Below are 17,202 nucleotides of genomic sequence, written 5' to 3'. Positions count from 1 at the left end.
CTGGGGGCACTAAAAGACATCCTCTGAAAGCTCTCTCAGACATCTGAAGTGTAATATAATCAGCAAGCATTCAGAGGAGATCGGATCGCGCGCACACATGCGTATGATTTCAAATAGCTGATGATAATAATAATAATAACATGCCCAACTGTCATGAATATGTGGATGTGGAGAACTTCCTAGTGGTTATTTTAATGATTTAAAGAGAAACAAACTATTAGAAAACGCTGTGCAATGGATAAAATTAATTATAAATAAATCACGTCAATACAAATTAAGTATAAGGTAAATGCGTATCAGGTAAACCTTTATTTCTTTTCTCCGTTTCTCAAAACTAAAGCCTGTAACTAAACACTGTACCAACCAGTTCGCAATATTAAACACAACATAACTGCAGTCACACTTACCAGAAACCGTACGAAGCATATGGCAAGACAGAATGTGTTATTTATTCTCTATGGTTTTATTTGCAAGTAACGTTAGGTGGGTTATCTTAGAATGAAAACTGTGGCCACCAAGCTAGGTCTCCTCTAAAAATTTCAAGGGAAAAAACACCTGAAATATCAACGTAAGCAAATAACCACGTAATAATAATTTCTTAAGTCAGCAGTTTTGTGTAAAATAATGCGCCGTGGGCGTTAGAGATGATTCAACTTCCAAGATATGAACGAGCTGATCTCGATTTTGCTGTTTTATTAAATTATAAACCAAGTGCACAGTGAGGTGGGCGTTAGAGATGATTCAACTTCCAAGATATGAACGAGCTGCATAAGACGCTCCTTCACGATCTCAGAAAACAGATTCAACCTGCTAAACCGCAGCGTGTTTGTAAATTACCCATAAATTTACATCTAGTTTTATCAGTCGAATAAAGGAAGTGCACGACAGTGTAAAAGCATCTTGGTGTTTCACTTACCGGAAACTCGTGGGCTGATGTATGAAACACAGCATTTAGGTTTTTTATATGGTTAATTTTAAATAATTAGCTTAAATATTGTTTTTTATAACTACAGATCATAAGACAGCAAAAAATTAAATAAATCAATAATAATAAATAGCTAAAACCTTTTAATTTCAGAACACCGTGACGACATGGCCATTCAGGTTTCTGATTTGACTTCTCCTTTTAAGATGCTACTAACAACACTCTAAAAGTAAAGTAAATGTAGCGTGACCATTTAGAGCTGTGAACGCCGTTTCACCTTTTATTTCGACGTTGCACGCACTCCCTTATCTCCGTTGATCTGCTGTTTTATTTACAGAGCCTCTGTACGTTGCATAAGTCAAGACACCGATTTAGTCAATGCCCCAAACTAAGGGCCATCATTACTTCCCATTTAACATAACTAAGAGAAGAGAGTTTGGGAATAAGGAAACCAGGAGCCACTGGCATGGTGCTCCAATACTAAAGAAACACATTCAGGCAAATTTCATTTAACTGAGGCATGCAATTATCTTTTTCTCTCTCACACACAATCTCACACAGTAAGCAGGTGACACAGAGGCTTTGTTTCAGGACAAAAGGAGGTCACACACAGCATCAGAACACAGCAGGAGATAGAGAGAGTATATTTCAGCCGAGAGAACCAGAATCACAGAACAGTCTTCAGGCAGCTAGATCAACAGAAGCCTACAATAGAAGAACATTTAGATGTGAAGTCGTATGTACATTCGGACTTGGCTAAATAAATACATAAATTAAAAGAAATAAATTAACAATAAGAATAATTACATGTAAAGAAGATACAATCGTTCCTAGTTCAAAAATATGATTTTTAACCAGTTCCCAAACCAGTACACTTTGCTATAGTTGAAAACACTGGCCTCTAATTCACGTCCAGCACTGGGCAGTCCCTTTGAGTAAGTGTTGTGAAGGCCCAGTGTAGTGCTTTGTGTAAAGAGCATGTGGAAAGCATCACTTCTAAGGCTACACTGATGCCTTTGGGCATACGAGCTAACTGTAAAACAGCAAAACAAAAACGTCCTGGTGCCTAACAGAAACATGACTAATCTAAAAGACTCCAACTATAGTGGTCCAGAAACTATATCCAGGACGTCGATCTAAAAAGATCTATACAGTGCTTTTAAAATTATTACAGTATCTCACAGACTTGGATGTTTGTTTAGCACCCCTCCGTGGGATAATTCAGTGCAAGATTTCACGTCTAGAATCCACTTTGTGTGCCATCCTCTCACTTCCACCTCTAATAATACTGTTTAATGTCAAACTGGCAGAGCCCTGTTGGGAGCATAGCACAACAATCAGGCCTGAGGGAGGCATGAGAAAACATTGTTACGCCAATGACACTTTTACCATAAAAGCGAGGACTAATTGGGGTGACAAAACACGTAATCAGTGGACCTCCTATATATCCGGGACAGAAAGGAAGGCCGACTGCCTGTTACGAGAAACATCTCATCAGTGTGGAGAAAAAACAGCAGTTGTTATCCATTCAGTGAGCGGATTACAATCAGTGGTAGCATAGAATCCATCGTGTGGTGTGGATCTATCAGAGGTTAGCGAGGTCCTTTATGCTGGCAGCCTCCTCACATAAAACTGTACGCAGAGTACAAATCGACTGGCTCAGGTTCGTCCGAATGCCTTGCCAACTTCAGTCTGGTTTTCAAATGCAGTATTTGACTGGGCAGCTCGGTCTCTTCCCCCTCTGTCTGACGTCTGGATCTTAAAAGGATTGGAGCACTGCAGCAGAGATATGCTAATGCATTACCTCAGCCTCATCCAAATCCTTTCAGTGACCCCCCTTCTACTTTATAACTGCTGATTCACTAACTAACTGGATGCAGCTGCTGCCGTCTTGTTTTTTTTTTTTTAGCTGCGATGAGAAACAGCTGGAAGGAGGCCATGCACCCACAGTGAGGGTCCGAAGGATTGTTTTGAACCAAACAACTTTGTGAAACGGTTTTGTTTTAAACTAATCCACCCGTTCTTAGGAACAGAACTGAATATATATAATAAACAAACAGGGTCTACAAAAAAATCTAAAATCTAAATTAAAATCTATTTGGAGTCCAACGCAAGTATATTAATAAAACCTTATGTACAGATCGACGGAGAACTTTCTGTTCCCTTTTTCGTATCCTCTCTGCAGCTGTAGCAAACAAAGAGAGACATGAGGGATGTATCAATCCTTCCATCCATCCATCGGTTTAAATACTGTTCCTGTTTCATCCACATCAGTCCCTTTTTCTGAAGCTTATGACCATGGTAATCTACAAATGACGCACTAACCCTGCAAAGCAGCAGATGAGACTTCGCCGACCTACTGCTCCAACATAGAGAATGTGCATGTTAGGGAGAAAACAATCTGTTTGGTTTGGTCTGCAGTCTTATTTTTGTTCTCAATGAGAGGATGACGGATGGTGAATAGCGAGGGTACAGACCTTCAGTTTCTTTGTTTGCTAACCCACGCCACTGGGTCTAAGGTAGAGCCAAGGATAATAAGTCAGTCTGCCTTCGGTTTCCTGTTTGGTCTAAATCTAGCAACCCTGTACCTACATCTCTATCTCTACTCCTCTCTCAGTGCGAGTCGGTCTCTCTGGGGCTGTATCCGTTGGCAGGGGGCAGGAGTGAGGTTTTCGGTTCAGAGTCTTTGCTGCTAGGAGCAGCTTTGTGCCGTGAGGCTCTGGTGAAGAGACGGAAGGCGCCCCTGCAGATGAGGGAAAACCAGTAGACCTGCGGGGCCATGAGCAAAGCTGCACCTGCGTTACACTGCCAGGGCACAGACAGCGGCACGATGTAGAAGGGGATGGAGGCGTACCTGTGATATGAGCACAAACAAATATTTGCATATAGTCAGCATATAGAGAATAAGTAATTATCAGTATTTTTTATAATCAAAGTCCATTTCAAGAAAAGTCTGATCACTCTTTAATGGGGAAATGCATAAAAAAAAAAAAATGCATGTTTCAGGTTGGTCCACCCAATGCACATGTACAGTCCCAAGTGTGTGTGTCTCAGCAAAATGTTTTATGGAAACCACAGTATCAACCAATGGCTGCAGTAATGCAAAGTCTTTACCGATTGGCACATGGCTCTTTTATTTAGGATGCGGGACTCCTTTCACACCAAGGATGATCATTATAATGATAACCATTATTATAAATTAGGAATGCACGATATTGGATTTTTACTGATATCCGATATTTTTGGCCGATAGCGGATGCATATACCAATATATTTCCTTTTTTGGAAACAACAAGTATCTCCTGTACAAAGATTATAAACAATTTTTCTGTTGCTTTTTTATTTGTAGATAGCCTAAAGCAAAAGAGTACCTTGTATTTAAGTTTTCATAATTCATTTAAAAATATATTTTTCACATCAATGAACAAATCTGTATATAAATTATTTACATGTGTCATGTTTGTGATTTTTATTCACATAAGCTATAGCTTCTGACTTTTAAAAACAAAACAGACTTGTGATTTTATGTCTTTATTTATTCAGAAACACAACTATCCTAATGTTTTTTTGTGTGTGTGTGTGTATTTTACTTTTATTTTATTACAAGTAGGCCTACAGCACCCCTAAATAAAGAAAAAGCCTCACTGGATGGTGTTGCTGCTGCATGCACTAGTGACTGTTGACTCTATCGCACACTGGACGCGGTATTCTGTGTGTGCATTTTCAAAATAAATGTGTTGTCTGTTGAATTTATATCACAATTGAGGCGGTATTTTGCTTCGAGAATGACCCCACTACTGACATGAGCATATCGTTAGCAGCACACCCTGAGCACAAGTGAGTTTTTTCATCTAATTGGCAAGGCATATCGGCTAATTTTTCTTCTTGGGCCGATGCCGATTTTACAGCCTTTATCAGCCGATTCCGATAACGTACTGATATTATCGTCCATCCCTAATATATTAGTTTGCCAGTAAAGATCACAATCAGAAAATGTTACTAGGAGCACAAGTGTTAAGTCTAAGGATGCTCAAATTCCCAATCTTATGAATAAGACATCAGGCCTGCAATTTTAAAATTAGAACATGCCATCCAGACTGATGAGGGGTGTCCTGGTGTTACGATCGATACAAAACCACACAGCTCCTGATCCTTGGTGGTTATTACAATCATTTTAGGAGGAATGTGTAAATGTCTCATGTTCAAATCAAATCCTGGGTTGAGACCGAGTGAGAAATATATGCGTCTGAAAATCTCAAGATTTAAGTATCCATGTTAATATCAGAGGCAGTGTGACTCAGGAGAGAAAGAGAAGATAAAAAAAAAGAAGGAATAGATGAGCAATAGAAATATAAGTGAGTGAAAGACTGAATGAGTGAGAGTGTTAAACAGTGATCTTTACCTGCCGTAGGCGTAGTAGAGGTAGGGGAAGAGAAGAACTCTGCAGATGAAGAAAGTGACCAGCATAAGAGCTCCATTGACTTTATGTAGGAGAGTGTGCTGTTGCTTGTACTGAGGCCAAAAAAAACAAAAACAAAGGAGAGAGCAAGAAGAAGAGAAAGAGAGAGCGTTTAACAGATAGAAAAATATTAATAGGCAGAGCAATGAACCCTGAAAACCATGATTCAATATTCCCCACTACACACTCCACACAGAAGCAGTGAAGGAGATGTGTTCGAGAGAGTTGTTTACAGTAAAAAAGTCTGTGAAAGATTGCCAATCAATAGATGTTTTAAGATTAGTAAATCTTAGAATTTAAATTTACATTTCATTTAAAAGAGAGGGTAGTGTAGTGATATGTTTTGTTTGGTTGTTTTGGAGATAGTCACTAAACAAAAGAAAGATAGAGGGATACAGAAAGACAGGGTGTGTGTAGTGTAGTACCTGGATGAGTATTTTTCCAAGACAGACAGATGGGGTGCTGAGTTCTGCCAGGAACATCACACCCTGGAAATAATCCCCTTTTCCCTGTCTCCAGAACTAAGAAAAGAGAGGGGGGGGGAAACGGAAAACAGGGAAGGAAAAGGAAAGAGATGGATGGGAAAGGGGAATTGAAAATAAATTAATGAAAAAAGGGGGGAAAAAAGAAAGCAAGAGAAGAGCATGGGAATTGAACATAAAGGCAAATGAAAGGGAAGGGAAGAGAAAAGAGAAAGTAAGAAAGGAAAGGAGAATATGGAATAAAGAAGAAGGAAAGGAAGAGGAAAGGGAAGGATGGGAAAGAAGAAGAAAAAAATGTAAATACAGGAATTAATAAGTAAAGGGGAAGAGGAAATTGAAAAGAAGGGAATGAAAAGGGGAAGTGGAACAGAAAAAGGAAAAGGAAAGGTAAATGAAAGAAGTACAAAGGGAATGGAAGGGAGAGGAAAAGGAAAGGGGAAGAGGAAAGGGAAGGAAATTGAAAGAGAACGAAGAGAAGAAGGGTGTATGGAAAAAAGAAAAGAAAAGAAAAATTTTTACTTGTGTGTTGTGTCAGATGAAGGAAAGCTTAGTGTGGTTTTATCAGAGGAAAGCGCTGTAGAGGTTCTCTCTGTCTTATCAGGACAGAACACTCATTGCCATTTAAGTGCAGCTAATGCCAGGGTGCTGGCTGCTGCACTGCTGCCGACAGCAACAGTCTCCATGGATACAGATGGAGAGTGATGGAGAGCATGATTACAGGGTGAAAGTACACAGACCCATTCAGGACAAGTTTGACTCAGCCACACTTCAAGCCACCCACAGACCATGATCCCATCAAATCACTCTTAAACAGTCATCAAGCCACAGCTATGTTACTACACTCCAAACACATGGTCAGACTGGCTCTGATGGGCCTCCGGAATCGTATTTCTAAAAAGATGCACTTCATATGTGTGTGTTTATGAGAAAACGTTTTAAAGTCACTCAACCCTCATTCCACTCACCACAGAGACAGGGAAACAGACAGTGACCATGACGACATGGTGCAGGACCATAAGGATCTCTCGGCGCAGATAGCCGCTGATGGCTGACCTCATCGGTTTGGCTTCGCTCTCCTCCTCATGATCTTTGACCTGAAGTTTGTACCAGTGGCACAAGAACATGGCATAGATGTCATAGACGAAGTAGGGGACAGCAAAGAGGATATAGCTGCTGGTAAGCCAGTGCCTGGAGAAAGAGAGAAGAAAGAGATGAGGAACGAAAAGAACAAGAGTGAGAAACCCCGAGATGAGATTTTAGGGTTACTCTGCAACAGTTACCCCTGTTTATATACATAATTACATTCCCATGATTGTTTTCACTCATTACTCAATATTTCTATATATTGAATATTTATAGATATAATGCTCAGAAAGGCAACTTAGCGTTTATTTCACATTTAACTCCTTTTCTAAATCACTTTTAAAATCCTTTGAGAACCATAAGTCCAAGCCAAGGTGCTTACTACTACTACTGGGAATTACAGAAGAGATCAATTTCTCATTTTGTGAGACAAGCATTAATATAGGTTAGAACAACATGAGAGGAAGTAAATGATGACACTTTCATTTTTGGGTGATGTGTTCCCTTATAATTTGACTAGCAAATCAAGTAGAGTCAGACTGCAGAGGCAGTAAAACTACTCTCTACACGTTCCTGAGACAAATGTGATTTGTGAGGATAAATGTGTCTATTTCTGAAAATTAAACATACCTACCCTTCAAAGGTTTGGGGTCAGTAAAAGATATTAATACTTATGTTCATCAAAGATGGATTAAATTGATCAGTGACAGTAATGAATTTTACTATGGTATAAAAATTCTATTATAAATAAATGCTATTCTTTTGAACTTTCTATTCATTAAAAATCTAATACAGTTTCTACAAAAATAAGAAGATCAACTGTTTTCAACGATAAAATATAGACACTGAAGACTGCAGTAATGACTACTGAAAACTCAGCTTGCTTTACAGGAATAAACTACATTTTAAAATACATTCAAACAGAAAAATGGTCATTTTGTTTACTGTGTTTTAGATCAAATAAATGCAGCCTTGGTGAGAATTAGAGACTTCTTTCAAAAGCAAATTTTGAACAGCATAAATGAATAGCAATTTCTATTATAGAGCATTTCTAGCATCAAAAACGAGTGGCAAGCTCCCGCTCTCTCTCGTGAAGCCAACAAAGAAGTGACTAAAACTGCAATTCATCCACTGTCCGCTAGAGCCTGGCTCCAAAAGGGAGTCAGTCCCATAGACTCCCCATGTTAAAATGTCCAACTTTACAGCACAAAAAAAAAAACATGTTTGCAGCCTGGTTTCAAAAAAAAGCTTTTGGTCTATATAGCTAATTTTGTCCTTCGTGACAACTGTGACGGAGGTGGATTTTTTTTTATAACTCATATGTTTAAATTATATTAAGCCTTAAAGTTCTGCATAATTAAGGGCGTGGCACACTTGAGTGACAGGTGGATTGACGCGGCTGACACTGCCGTCAAGCTAGGTGGGTGTGGCTTCAGCAACCAGCTCCTGCCTCTTTGCCCATTTTCGATGATCTGGGAGTGACAGGCAGTGATGCACTGCCAAGATGGCAACGGCCGTCTCCGCCCACTTTGAGCTTCAAAAACGCTCTTCAGGAATCTACGGGTGACATCACAGACACAACGTCCAAGTTTTTATACAGTCTATGATCAAAAAGCATCTTCTCTTGAAGAAGATGAAAAAAATATATAAAGGATTTAAATGGATAGTTCACCCAAAAAAAAAAAATTACTCACCCTCATGTCGTTCCAAACCCACACCATCTTCATTAATCTTCAGAACACAAATTAAGATAGTTTTGATGAAATCTGAGAGCATTCTGACCCTGCATAGGCAGGAATGCAACTACTACAGTCAAGGCCCAGAAAGGTAGTAAGGACATTGTTTTGTTTAGTTAGTGTGAGTTAAGTGATTGATTTTTATTTTTTTTTATGTAGATGAATGATTTTTTTTTGTGAAGAAAACAAAAATGATGACTTTATTCAACGATTCTTCTTCTCCAAATCACGTATTCCACCATTATTGGGCATGTTTTGATTGTTGATGTTAATTTAATTATAAGAGTCACTTTGGAATATAAGTCGCAACACGTTTCAGTTGAAAAAAATGTGACTTGTGTTATAGAAATATCTATTTGCTTAATGAACTAAGCCAACTAACATTATACATATTCTTTTGGTTTTTGTACCCAGTATTTATAAAAAAAAATAAAAAAAAATATTCACAAATGCAATGAAAATACAGGTATTGGTACTCGTTATTGGCAAGTACCAAAAATAAAAGTATCAGTATCGGCCTGTTCAGGGAAAAGTGGAATCTGTGCATCCCTACTGTTTTCAGTAACTACTGTTAAGATATTACATAGAAATATACACTTTACAAATCCATTATTACAGTCATGAATAATCAAAAACATACTGAAGCAATCATAATACTGATGTACTTTTTTATTAATATAATACTTCCAAAACCTAAAAAAGCGTTTATAAATTCAAAATCTGACGAATAAAACTTTAAAACAGGCCTAGCATGTGACTTGGCCTGTGTCTAATTCCCAGCCCTCCTGTATCCTGACTGATGCATTTACTACACATACACGGAGTAATTGAATTTACCTGGCTTAAATCATTTATGAAACATGATTGCTCTGACCTATTTGAACTGTCGTTCTTAATTTACTTGTGTGTCTTTGGGTTAAGGAAAAATTAAACAAGATAAACAGCTCAAAACAAGATTTACAATTCGATTAGGTGAGGCAAATCAAATTAGAGCCAACCGTTTTCCCACAAACCTCCTTAATGGGTTTCACAGAGTGTAAAGACGCGGCTTTCAAGTATTAACTACAATCGCTGACTAACGCTGTCTTAAAAAGTCTGACACCGTCAAGTTTTTCCAAAGTATTTTGCCAGTCTACTCTCTCTCTCGCTCCCTTTCCCCCCGGCTTGGTGCGCCACAGTGGATTTACAGATAGGCTCGCAACCTAATTAGTTTCTAATTAGATTACAGGTGCGCATTGGAGGAATAGCACATTCTTAGAAACACTCAGAGTCAAGGGAATACTTTCACACTCCTACACATCTGGGAACAATTCCATAGAAAATGAGAGAATTCTCAGCTGTATATGCAAACGCAACACAAGTGAAAAGAGGCGAGAGGGACACATGCACATGGGAAAACAAACAAACACCAAAGTAAAACAGTGCTGAGCATAGTAAAACACAGAGCCCTGCATATACACTCAATCGTAACTGTCAAAAAAAAGAAAAGAGAAAAAATATGTTAAATGTTATATCTTGTTACAAATGTTCATCTGATACTCACTGGTCCTCAATGATGTCTTCACATGAACAGGCGATGATGTACCCGGCAGAGGATGCCATAATGGCCTGAACGGAGGACACCAGTCTGAGAAAGGGTGAGAGAAAATAAAACATTCATGAAAGATAGCAAGGAGACCAAAACAGACTGCAAACACCCTTGGATAGGAGATATTCGAAACCATTAATAGCAGATTTTGATGACACAAGTTGAAGAAAGAGCCATTTAAGCAGGATATTACTCCGTAACTCTCCTAGCTAAGCAGAAAAACACAATGATGCATCAGACATGCACTGCAATCAAATGTAACCTTACATGCAACATCTTTACTCAGCAGATTTTAATCAGACACATTTCACATAAACTTACCAGAAACACATTTAGTAACAGACCGATGAATCTGCAGATATTTGATCATTATGGGATCATCATCCCCATTCATTTCAGGCAACCAGCTTCAAATATTTTAGTAACTTTAACAATTATTTTTAAAATCTAAGCTAGAGCCAGTTTTATTGATGCATATTTTATGCATATTACATATACAACATATAAGAGTCACATTGACTGATACAGTTAAACAACTAAAAACAACTGGTTTGTCATATTATCCTTTTAACTGAACCTTAATAATCACACAAAAATACAATGATGGACTTGTAACTTTTATAAACAAAAAACAAAAAATAGCACAGATACACAAGTAAATGAAAGCAGGTAGCTTGAGCCTGACAGCATCTTTCAACACATCTCACTTTCTCTTCCCTTTATTTACCTGGACGAGACGATGACAGCATCCTTCTCGCTCCATTTGAGCCCAGGAGCATGTTTCAGGAATCGCTTGGACAGCAGGAAGAGGCCTGGGAAGAATATGGAGCCAGCTGCAAGGATGCTCAGCATAATCTCGGGCAAAGTTGCTCAACGTCACTGTGTGTCTAAAGAGGATAAATATAACACATTTAAACATGCATTTTAAAAAGTCCATACATTTTTCATAATAGGATCCATTCATGAAAACCCAATCTTAAAAAAAAAAAAAAAAAAAAAAGATTTAAATAGACAAGTAATAAAAGTATTTTAATTTGTAATAACATTGTTGCTTGATCATAAGCATTACGTTCATAACTTGATTCTCACCAAAAATCTGTTCACTGAAAAAAGAAGAGAGAAGGGCGAGGCCAAGACAGAAGGATGAAACAAACGGGGAGAGTAAAGAAGGAAAATTAGACCACATAATCCACATTAAAACTCGACAAACAAGACTAAAATCAATGTGCATACATCAACTTAAAATACCACTCATCTCTCAAGCCTAGTTTAAATGACAGACTACAAGGTATGCATTGTGACAGCATGGCACAGATAGATCGCACACATATCTTCTGGAAGACTGCATCCCTTCACTGAGCTCATTATTGCTTTGTAAGGACAACTGCCATGTTTATATTGAAGCAGAAGAAGCTGGGATGTTTAGGGGGAGGGGGGTCCGTACGAAAATAGGCACGGAAAGGATTAGCAAGCAAGAGATTTAGAAAGATTACTGCAGGGAAAGGGAGGGGAGCGAGACGAGGGGACACCGAGAAGAAAGAAAGGGGGTGTGTGGGAGGGTGGAGGCCGTCATCCCGTGGTACAGTGAGGGTAACCTTGTGGGAGGAGGTGAAAGGGAGTGTATTATTCCTGTTATATTGCTACAGTGGGACAGTGAGTGCATGTCTGCAGCAAGCCAATCACAAAAGCAGCGTAAAAAGACTTCTATCCGAACCTGCAACAGACATCAAAGCTAAACTAAAGCCAGCTATTCATTATTCTGAAGCCTGCACGAACAAATCTGTTAATGTAGCACGCAAATAATGCAAGAGATCGAGCAGCGACAAATTCTGTTACGAAAACAAATCACAGACGAGACACGTGACGCTCTCCGGATTCAAACTAACTCTAATCTCGCGCAAACGATATTATAAAACCCTCCGCCGGTCCTTACGTCATCTCGGTCACGCTCGGATTTTCTCCGTTCGTGTAAACAGCAAAGCATCGCGAAGGGCTCGCGCATTCACAACGCTACCTTTAGAGCTAGCAGGCTAGCGGCATCCATCCTATTGTGTCCTCCTCGCCAGTGAGTGCAGCAGCAGCGCACGAGGCGCAGGGCAGGCCTGCTGGCTGTGTGTGTGTGTGTGTGTGTTTGTGTTGTGTTCTCCTGTGAGTTGAGTGCAGCAGCAGCCAGTAATGAATCGCTTTCCTCCCCACATGGTGATGGAGAAAGAGAAAAAAAAAAAAATGATGGAGAAGAAAAAAAACAACCGATTGCAAACACGGGGATGCGCCCCCTGAGCCCCCAAACACAATATGATTATTGTACGGCAGTGTTCAATCCGTGACATGCAACTCGTTCAGACCCAGAGATAACAAAAATACGATAAAATTGATCTATTAGTTACAATAAATTGCAAAATTGTGTTTTTTTAATTTATTATTTCCGATATCCATTACAATGGAAAGCCAAAACATCCAGAATATTATACATATGAATTTACTGTTAAAAAAATTAATACATTTTATTAATTTACGATTATTTAGTATGTTATTGTTATATACATACATATGGAACCCTGGACCACAAAACTAGTCATAAGGGTCATTTTTTTTATATTAAAATTTATATATAATCTGAAAGCTGAATAAAAGCTTTCCATTGATGCATGATTTGTAAGGATAGGACAATATTTGGTAACTATAAAACTATTTGAAAATGTGGAATCTGATGGTGCAAAAAAAAAAATTAAAAATAAATCTAAATATTGTGAAAATCACTTTGATGATTGTCCAAATTAAGTTCTTGGTAATGCATATTACTAATCAAAAATTAAGTTTCGATATATTTAGGGTAGGAAATTTGCTAAATATCTTCATGGAAAATGATCTTTACTTCATATCCTAATGATTTTTGACAAAAGAAAAATCAATGATTTTGACCCATACAATGTATTTTTGGCTATTGCTACAAATATACCTGTGCTACTTATGACTGGTTTTGTACTCCAAGGTCACAAATGTATTATAGTAACAACACTAAATTATGCATAATTACATGCAACGAACCTTAAACCGAACCCTAATCCTTTAGTAAGTGCATATTGTTGATAAAGAAGTGCTTCATTGTATAATTACACAAGGCTACCTTTAAATTAAGCGTAACCTAAAATCAACAAATTTAATTTGTACAGATTTTGAATTTCATTGTGGGATGAACATTAATTTAAAACATAACTGTTGATGCATATGGCATCTTAAGCAAAGAAACAGATTATAGGCGCATACTTGGTCCAATAACAAGGGTTGCATCCGTCCTCGGGGTTCAAACCTGAAACCTTACAATGACCTGCTCATGGATTTTCATGTACTACTATACCACACCACCTACAATGTAACATCACCAAACATACACAAAGTTGAATTTCACTACATGATCACCGGTCAGACGTCTGTTGCTCTTACAGGCCTTTCATTAATTCCACAACTTTGGTCAGGCATGGTCTAAAGAAATCATTTTGGTGAAGATAGCACAAATTCTGTACGATGCATTCCTGAAACCATATTAATCAGTTTTGCAGCACTACACATAAACACACCAGAGAAAGGTGATGCAAGTTAGAACATATAATAGGGTCTGAACGGGTTAAAGCAATCCTAAAGATACTAGAGAAAAGCAGCGGGGGGGTCAGGGCCAGATTGGACAAAAGCAAAAGGAGCAAAAAAGGCAGAAGATTACATTAAGGTTGAGCAGCGTCGGTTACGGGGAAGGACAATCCTGTCACAGTCTTCCAGAAATCGGATCACAGGGTCCAGGAGGCATCTGTGAGACGGTCCACATGATGATGTTGATTTATCCCAAGCGCTTGATCCCACAAAGTGCACAGGTTTTGGATTGCCAACACCTGCCGGAAAAATACAAGAGTTATATATATATATATATATATATATATATATATATATATATATATATATATATAGATATATATATAGTATAATATATATAATATATATATATAGATATATATATAGATATATCTAAGATCAATAGATATATATATATATATATCTATATATATATATATATATATATATAATATAGATATCTATATATATCGATATATATATATATATATATATACTATATATATAGCCATCTATATCTATATATATATATATATATATATATAACAACGAGAAAGATCAATCGTAGTGCAGTAAAGTTCGTCTGTCCACATCCAGCTGTCCAGGAAGCGCATGCATCCCTAACTTACATATAAAAGACCCGATCCGCGTCCATCTGGTCTTCACAAAGAGCTTTACTCGAGCTGAGTCAGCAGATCAAAAGCTGCAGTGGTCAGATACGGCCACACTCAAACATTAGCCTTGCAAATGACTTATTTAAATGAAAGTGCAGGCTAGCCGCGGCGGAGAGCGGATCCCTGCACCAGATGGAGGAGGAGAGAAGCAGGTATCCAGACAACCACTTTGGTCCCTGGCTCTGCCTCTCTGACCGCCTCGCTAGGATTAGACAAAACAAGTGGGGACCGGGGAAGGCAGGGAGGGGGGGATGGCTCACATTTGACTACAAAACATGTGCAAATCCTAAACCAAATGCCGAGAGCGACCTAAATAATGGCGTTATTGTATTTCGCCTGTATGCAAAGTAGAGACAGAGAGTCACGCTAGGTCTCGCGCTAGCGCTGTGTGCTAACAAGAGCCTCGCTGAGCGGATGAACGCAGCCGTGCTCTCCGTTGTCTTTTTACATAACCTTTAAATGAAATCACCGGAGAAATTAGTGCATATATCACGGAAACGGGAAAATGCCGGTTTAACTTACTGTTCATCGCTCTCGGTTCAGAAATCGCGTCTGCTCGACAGGCCCCCGTCCTAAATGCGTTGACAAGAGGTTAATTTTACTTTTAAATCTGCACCGCGAGTCTTAGTAACTAACTGCTGATGGGCCAAACGAGAAGGACGCGACAGATTTGCCCTTCATTGATTGGCTTAAGCTTTGCTTGACAGTAAATTTGACCAATGGCGAGTAAAAACAAAGTGACCTGATAGCGCGAGACCGCATTAACTATTTATGGCCCGACGTCTTTTTGTTATCTTTTATTGTTTCAGTAGTCCGTACTAAACAGAATTATGAATGTTCTGCTCAAATAATACGTATTGTTTGTCTAATACACGCAGGCAGAGAGTAAGTTTAGTCTATGAGTTTAAAGTCACCATTAATTGAAACTCGACTGTTCTTGTTTTTATGGGATGTTGCAGTGTTTACATTCATATGCTCTCGTAATCTTTCATTACATTTTTTTTAAATAACTTATTAAGCAAATCCATCAAACATAACTTTTGCTAAACGCTTAGTCCCTGACTTGACAGAATGTGTTGTGCAACAAAAATCAGTGTCAGTGCATGTTTTACATAATAGCAGTTAGTAGATTGTGTTTTTTTTTAATATGCAATTTTCTATTGTCAGGCATGACGGGGAAAGGTGGTTAATACTACGCTCTCACCAGTTAAGTGTGCATGTGCCAAGTTTATTTATTTTTTTTATAAATACCAGTGTGTATATGGTAAATTTCACTTTATACATCGGACCCATGGAGCCTAAAAATAAACTTGCCATAAAATATATTTAATGGATGTGCTGCTTTTAAAAATCTTTCCTATGGCATTCTACGGAGATAGCATGTTTTTATGTCCGTGATGATTTCTTGTTTCAGTGCTTGTACTATACAAGATTGCACAAAGAAATGGGTCACTATGGATTCCAACTTAACAGTTCACAGTGATAACTCTGTCTTTGCACCATATGGGGACCATAGTGTTCAGCTTTTCACTGTATGTTCCCTTGTGTTCATCTTACTTCTGCTGTCTCGATATCTGTATCATCAAATATACAGCTGCAGCTGTGATTAGATGTTTTACAGTGAAGACTGTCCACAAAATAAATCCTATGAGCAGCATCTTTGGTTTCCCAAATTGCATGTGGGGTGAGAATATATTTGGTGCGTGTTCAAAATACATTATCTGAAAACTATCTGGTCTCACGGAATTTTAGATAAATATTTATTTTATTGCAATCTGTATAAACCACTATTTTGTGTCTGCAAGGCAATATGCATATGGAAATCTTATGCAAATGCAGTTATAAAAAAAGGTATCCTAGGATCCATTTGTGGTTACTTTGGGGACTTGGGAACATGAAAAAGCTTGAGAATGTACTTAAACTCAAATGAACCTTGTGCAGATTCTGATGTACATGTGGTTTTACAAATTTGAATGATACACAAAGCCTTTGATTCATGAGGCCCTCGGTGTATATGTAACTACTTATATTTATAGTCATTAATAGATATTGTAAATACTAAACCTTAGTTATGTAAACTTTTTATTTTTTATTGTTTTATTTTAAATTTGATAAGTTAGTAGCGACATTTCGGCAAAGTTTGTTTTCACCGGCAGGTCCAGATATGACATTTTGATTAAACATTACGAAATGACAAAAAAAATAATAATAATAATAATAAAAACCCACACACATAAAAATAACACACGCGTAGATTTTAGAATTTTCATTTCATGCTGATTTTAAACACCCCTGGTTCCAAAACATAAAAACCTCTTCAAATCTTTGTAATTGAAATGCCATTGTTCTGTCCCATACCCGCAATGCAATTTTTGATGACAGACCAATAAGATGCAGAGGCAAGGTTTCCAGTGTCTGTCTCTTTAATGTCTATTTACCATAATCCATGTCTCTCTTTTTTTCTTTTTTTTTTTCCTCTTAAAAACTTCAAGTATTTGTTGGGAACACAAAAAGTCCAAAAACATTTTTTTTTCTTCTAAAATGCAAAGACAAAAAAAGAAGAAGAAACAAAACAAAAAAAAAACAGATAACAAGAAAGTAATAACCATCTTAAAACAACTGTTCAATCAT

General features: G+C 37.9%; 1 protein-coding gene across 4 annotated transcripts; it reads right to left on the bottom strand.

Annotated features, from left to right (window-relative positions):
• Positions 1-3,014: 3,014 nt before the first annotated feature.
• On the bottom strand, positions 3,015-15,248 carry LOC122136573 (ceramide synthase-like). 4 transcript variants are annotated; one of them, XM_042720603.1, is made up of 8 exons: positions 15,094-15,248; positions 13,992-14,157; positions 11,001-11,160; positions 10,229-10,312; positions 6,832-7,054; positions 5,810-5,905; positions 5,328-5,437; positions 3,015-3,779 (listed from the first exon to the last, which is right to left on the bottom strand). In XM_042720603.1, exons 3-8 carry the CDS (start codon positions 11,123-11,125, stop codon positions 3,539-3,541), a joined length of 879 nt encoding a protein of 292 aa, XP_042576537.1. In that variant the 5' UTR covers positions 11,126-11,160; positions 13,992-14,157; positions 15,094-15,248; the 3' UTR covers positions 3,015-3,538. The 4 variants fall into 4 exon arrangements, with proteins under 4 accessions (XP_042576537.1, XP_042576538.1, XP_042576540.1 ...); XM_042720604.1 differs by lacking the exon at positions 15,094-15,248 and adding an exon at positions 14,527-14,773; XM_042720606.1 differs by lacking the exon at positions 5,810-5,905.
• Positions 15,249-17,202: the final 1,954 nt, after the last annotated feature.

This window comes from Cyprinus carpio, chromosome B3 (assembly GCF_018340385.1).
Source record: "Cyprinus carpio isolate SPL01 chromosome B3, ASM1834038v1, whole genome shotgun sequence".
NCBI classification, from domain to species: Eukaryota; Metazoa; Chordata; class Actinopteri; order Cypriniformes; family Cyprinidae; genus Cyprinus; species Cyprinus carpio.
This window is presented reverse-complemented; position numbering and strand designations above follow the sequence as displayed.

Excerpts from the sequence above, each read along its gene's own strand:
- LOC122136573 (XM_042720603.1), bottom strand. The coding sequence starts at position 11,125 with ATGCTGAGCATCCTTGCAGCTGGCTCCATATTCTTCCCAGGCCTCTTC. Across the intron at positions 7,055-10,228 it reads GAAGACATCATTGAGGACCA|GCACTGGCTTACCAGCAGCT; the intron begins GTGAGTATCAGA and ends CTCTTTCTCCAG. Across the intron at positions 5,438-5,809 it reads TTGGAAAAATACTCATCCAG|TACAAGCAACAGCACACTCT; the intron begins GTACTACACTAC and ends TTTTGGCCTCAG.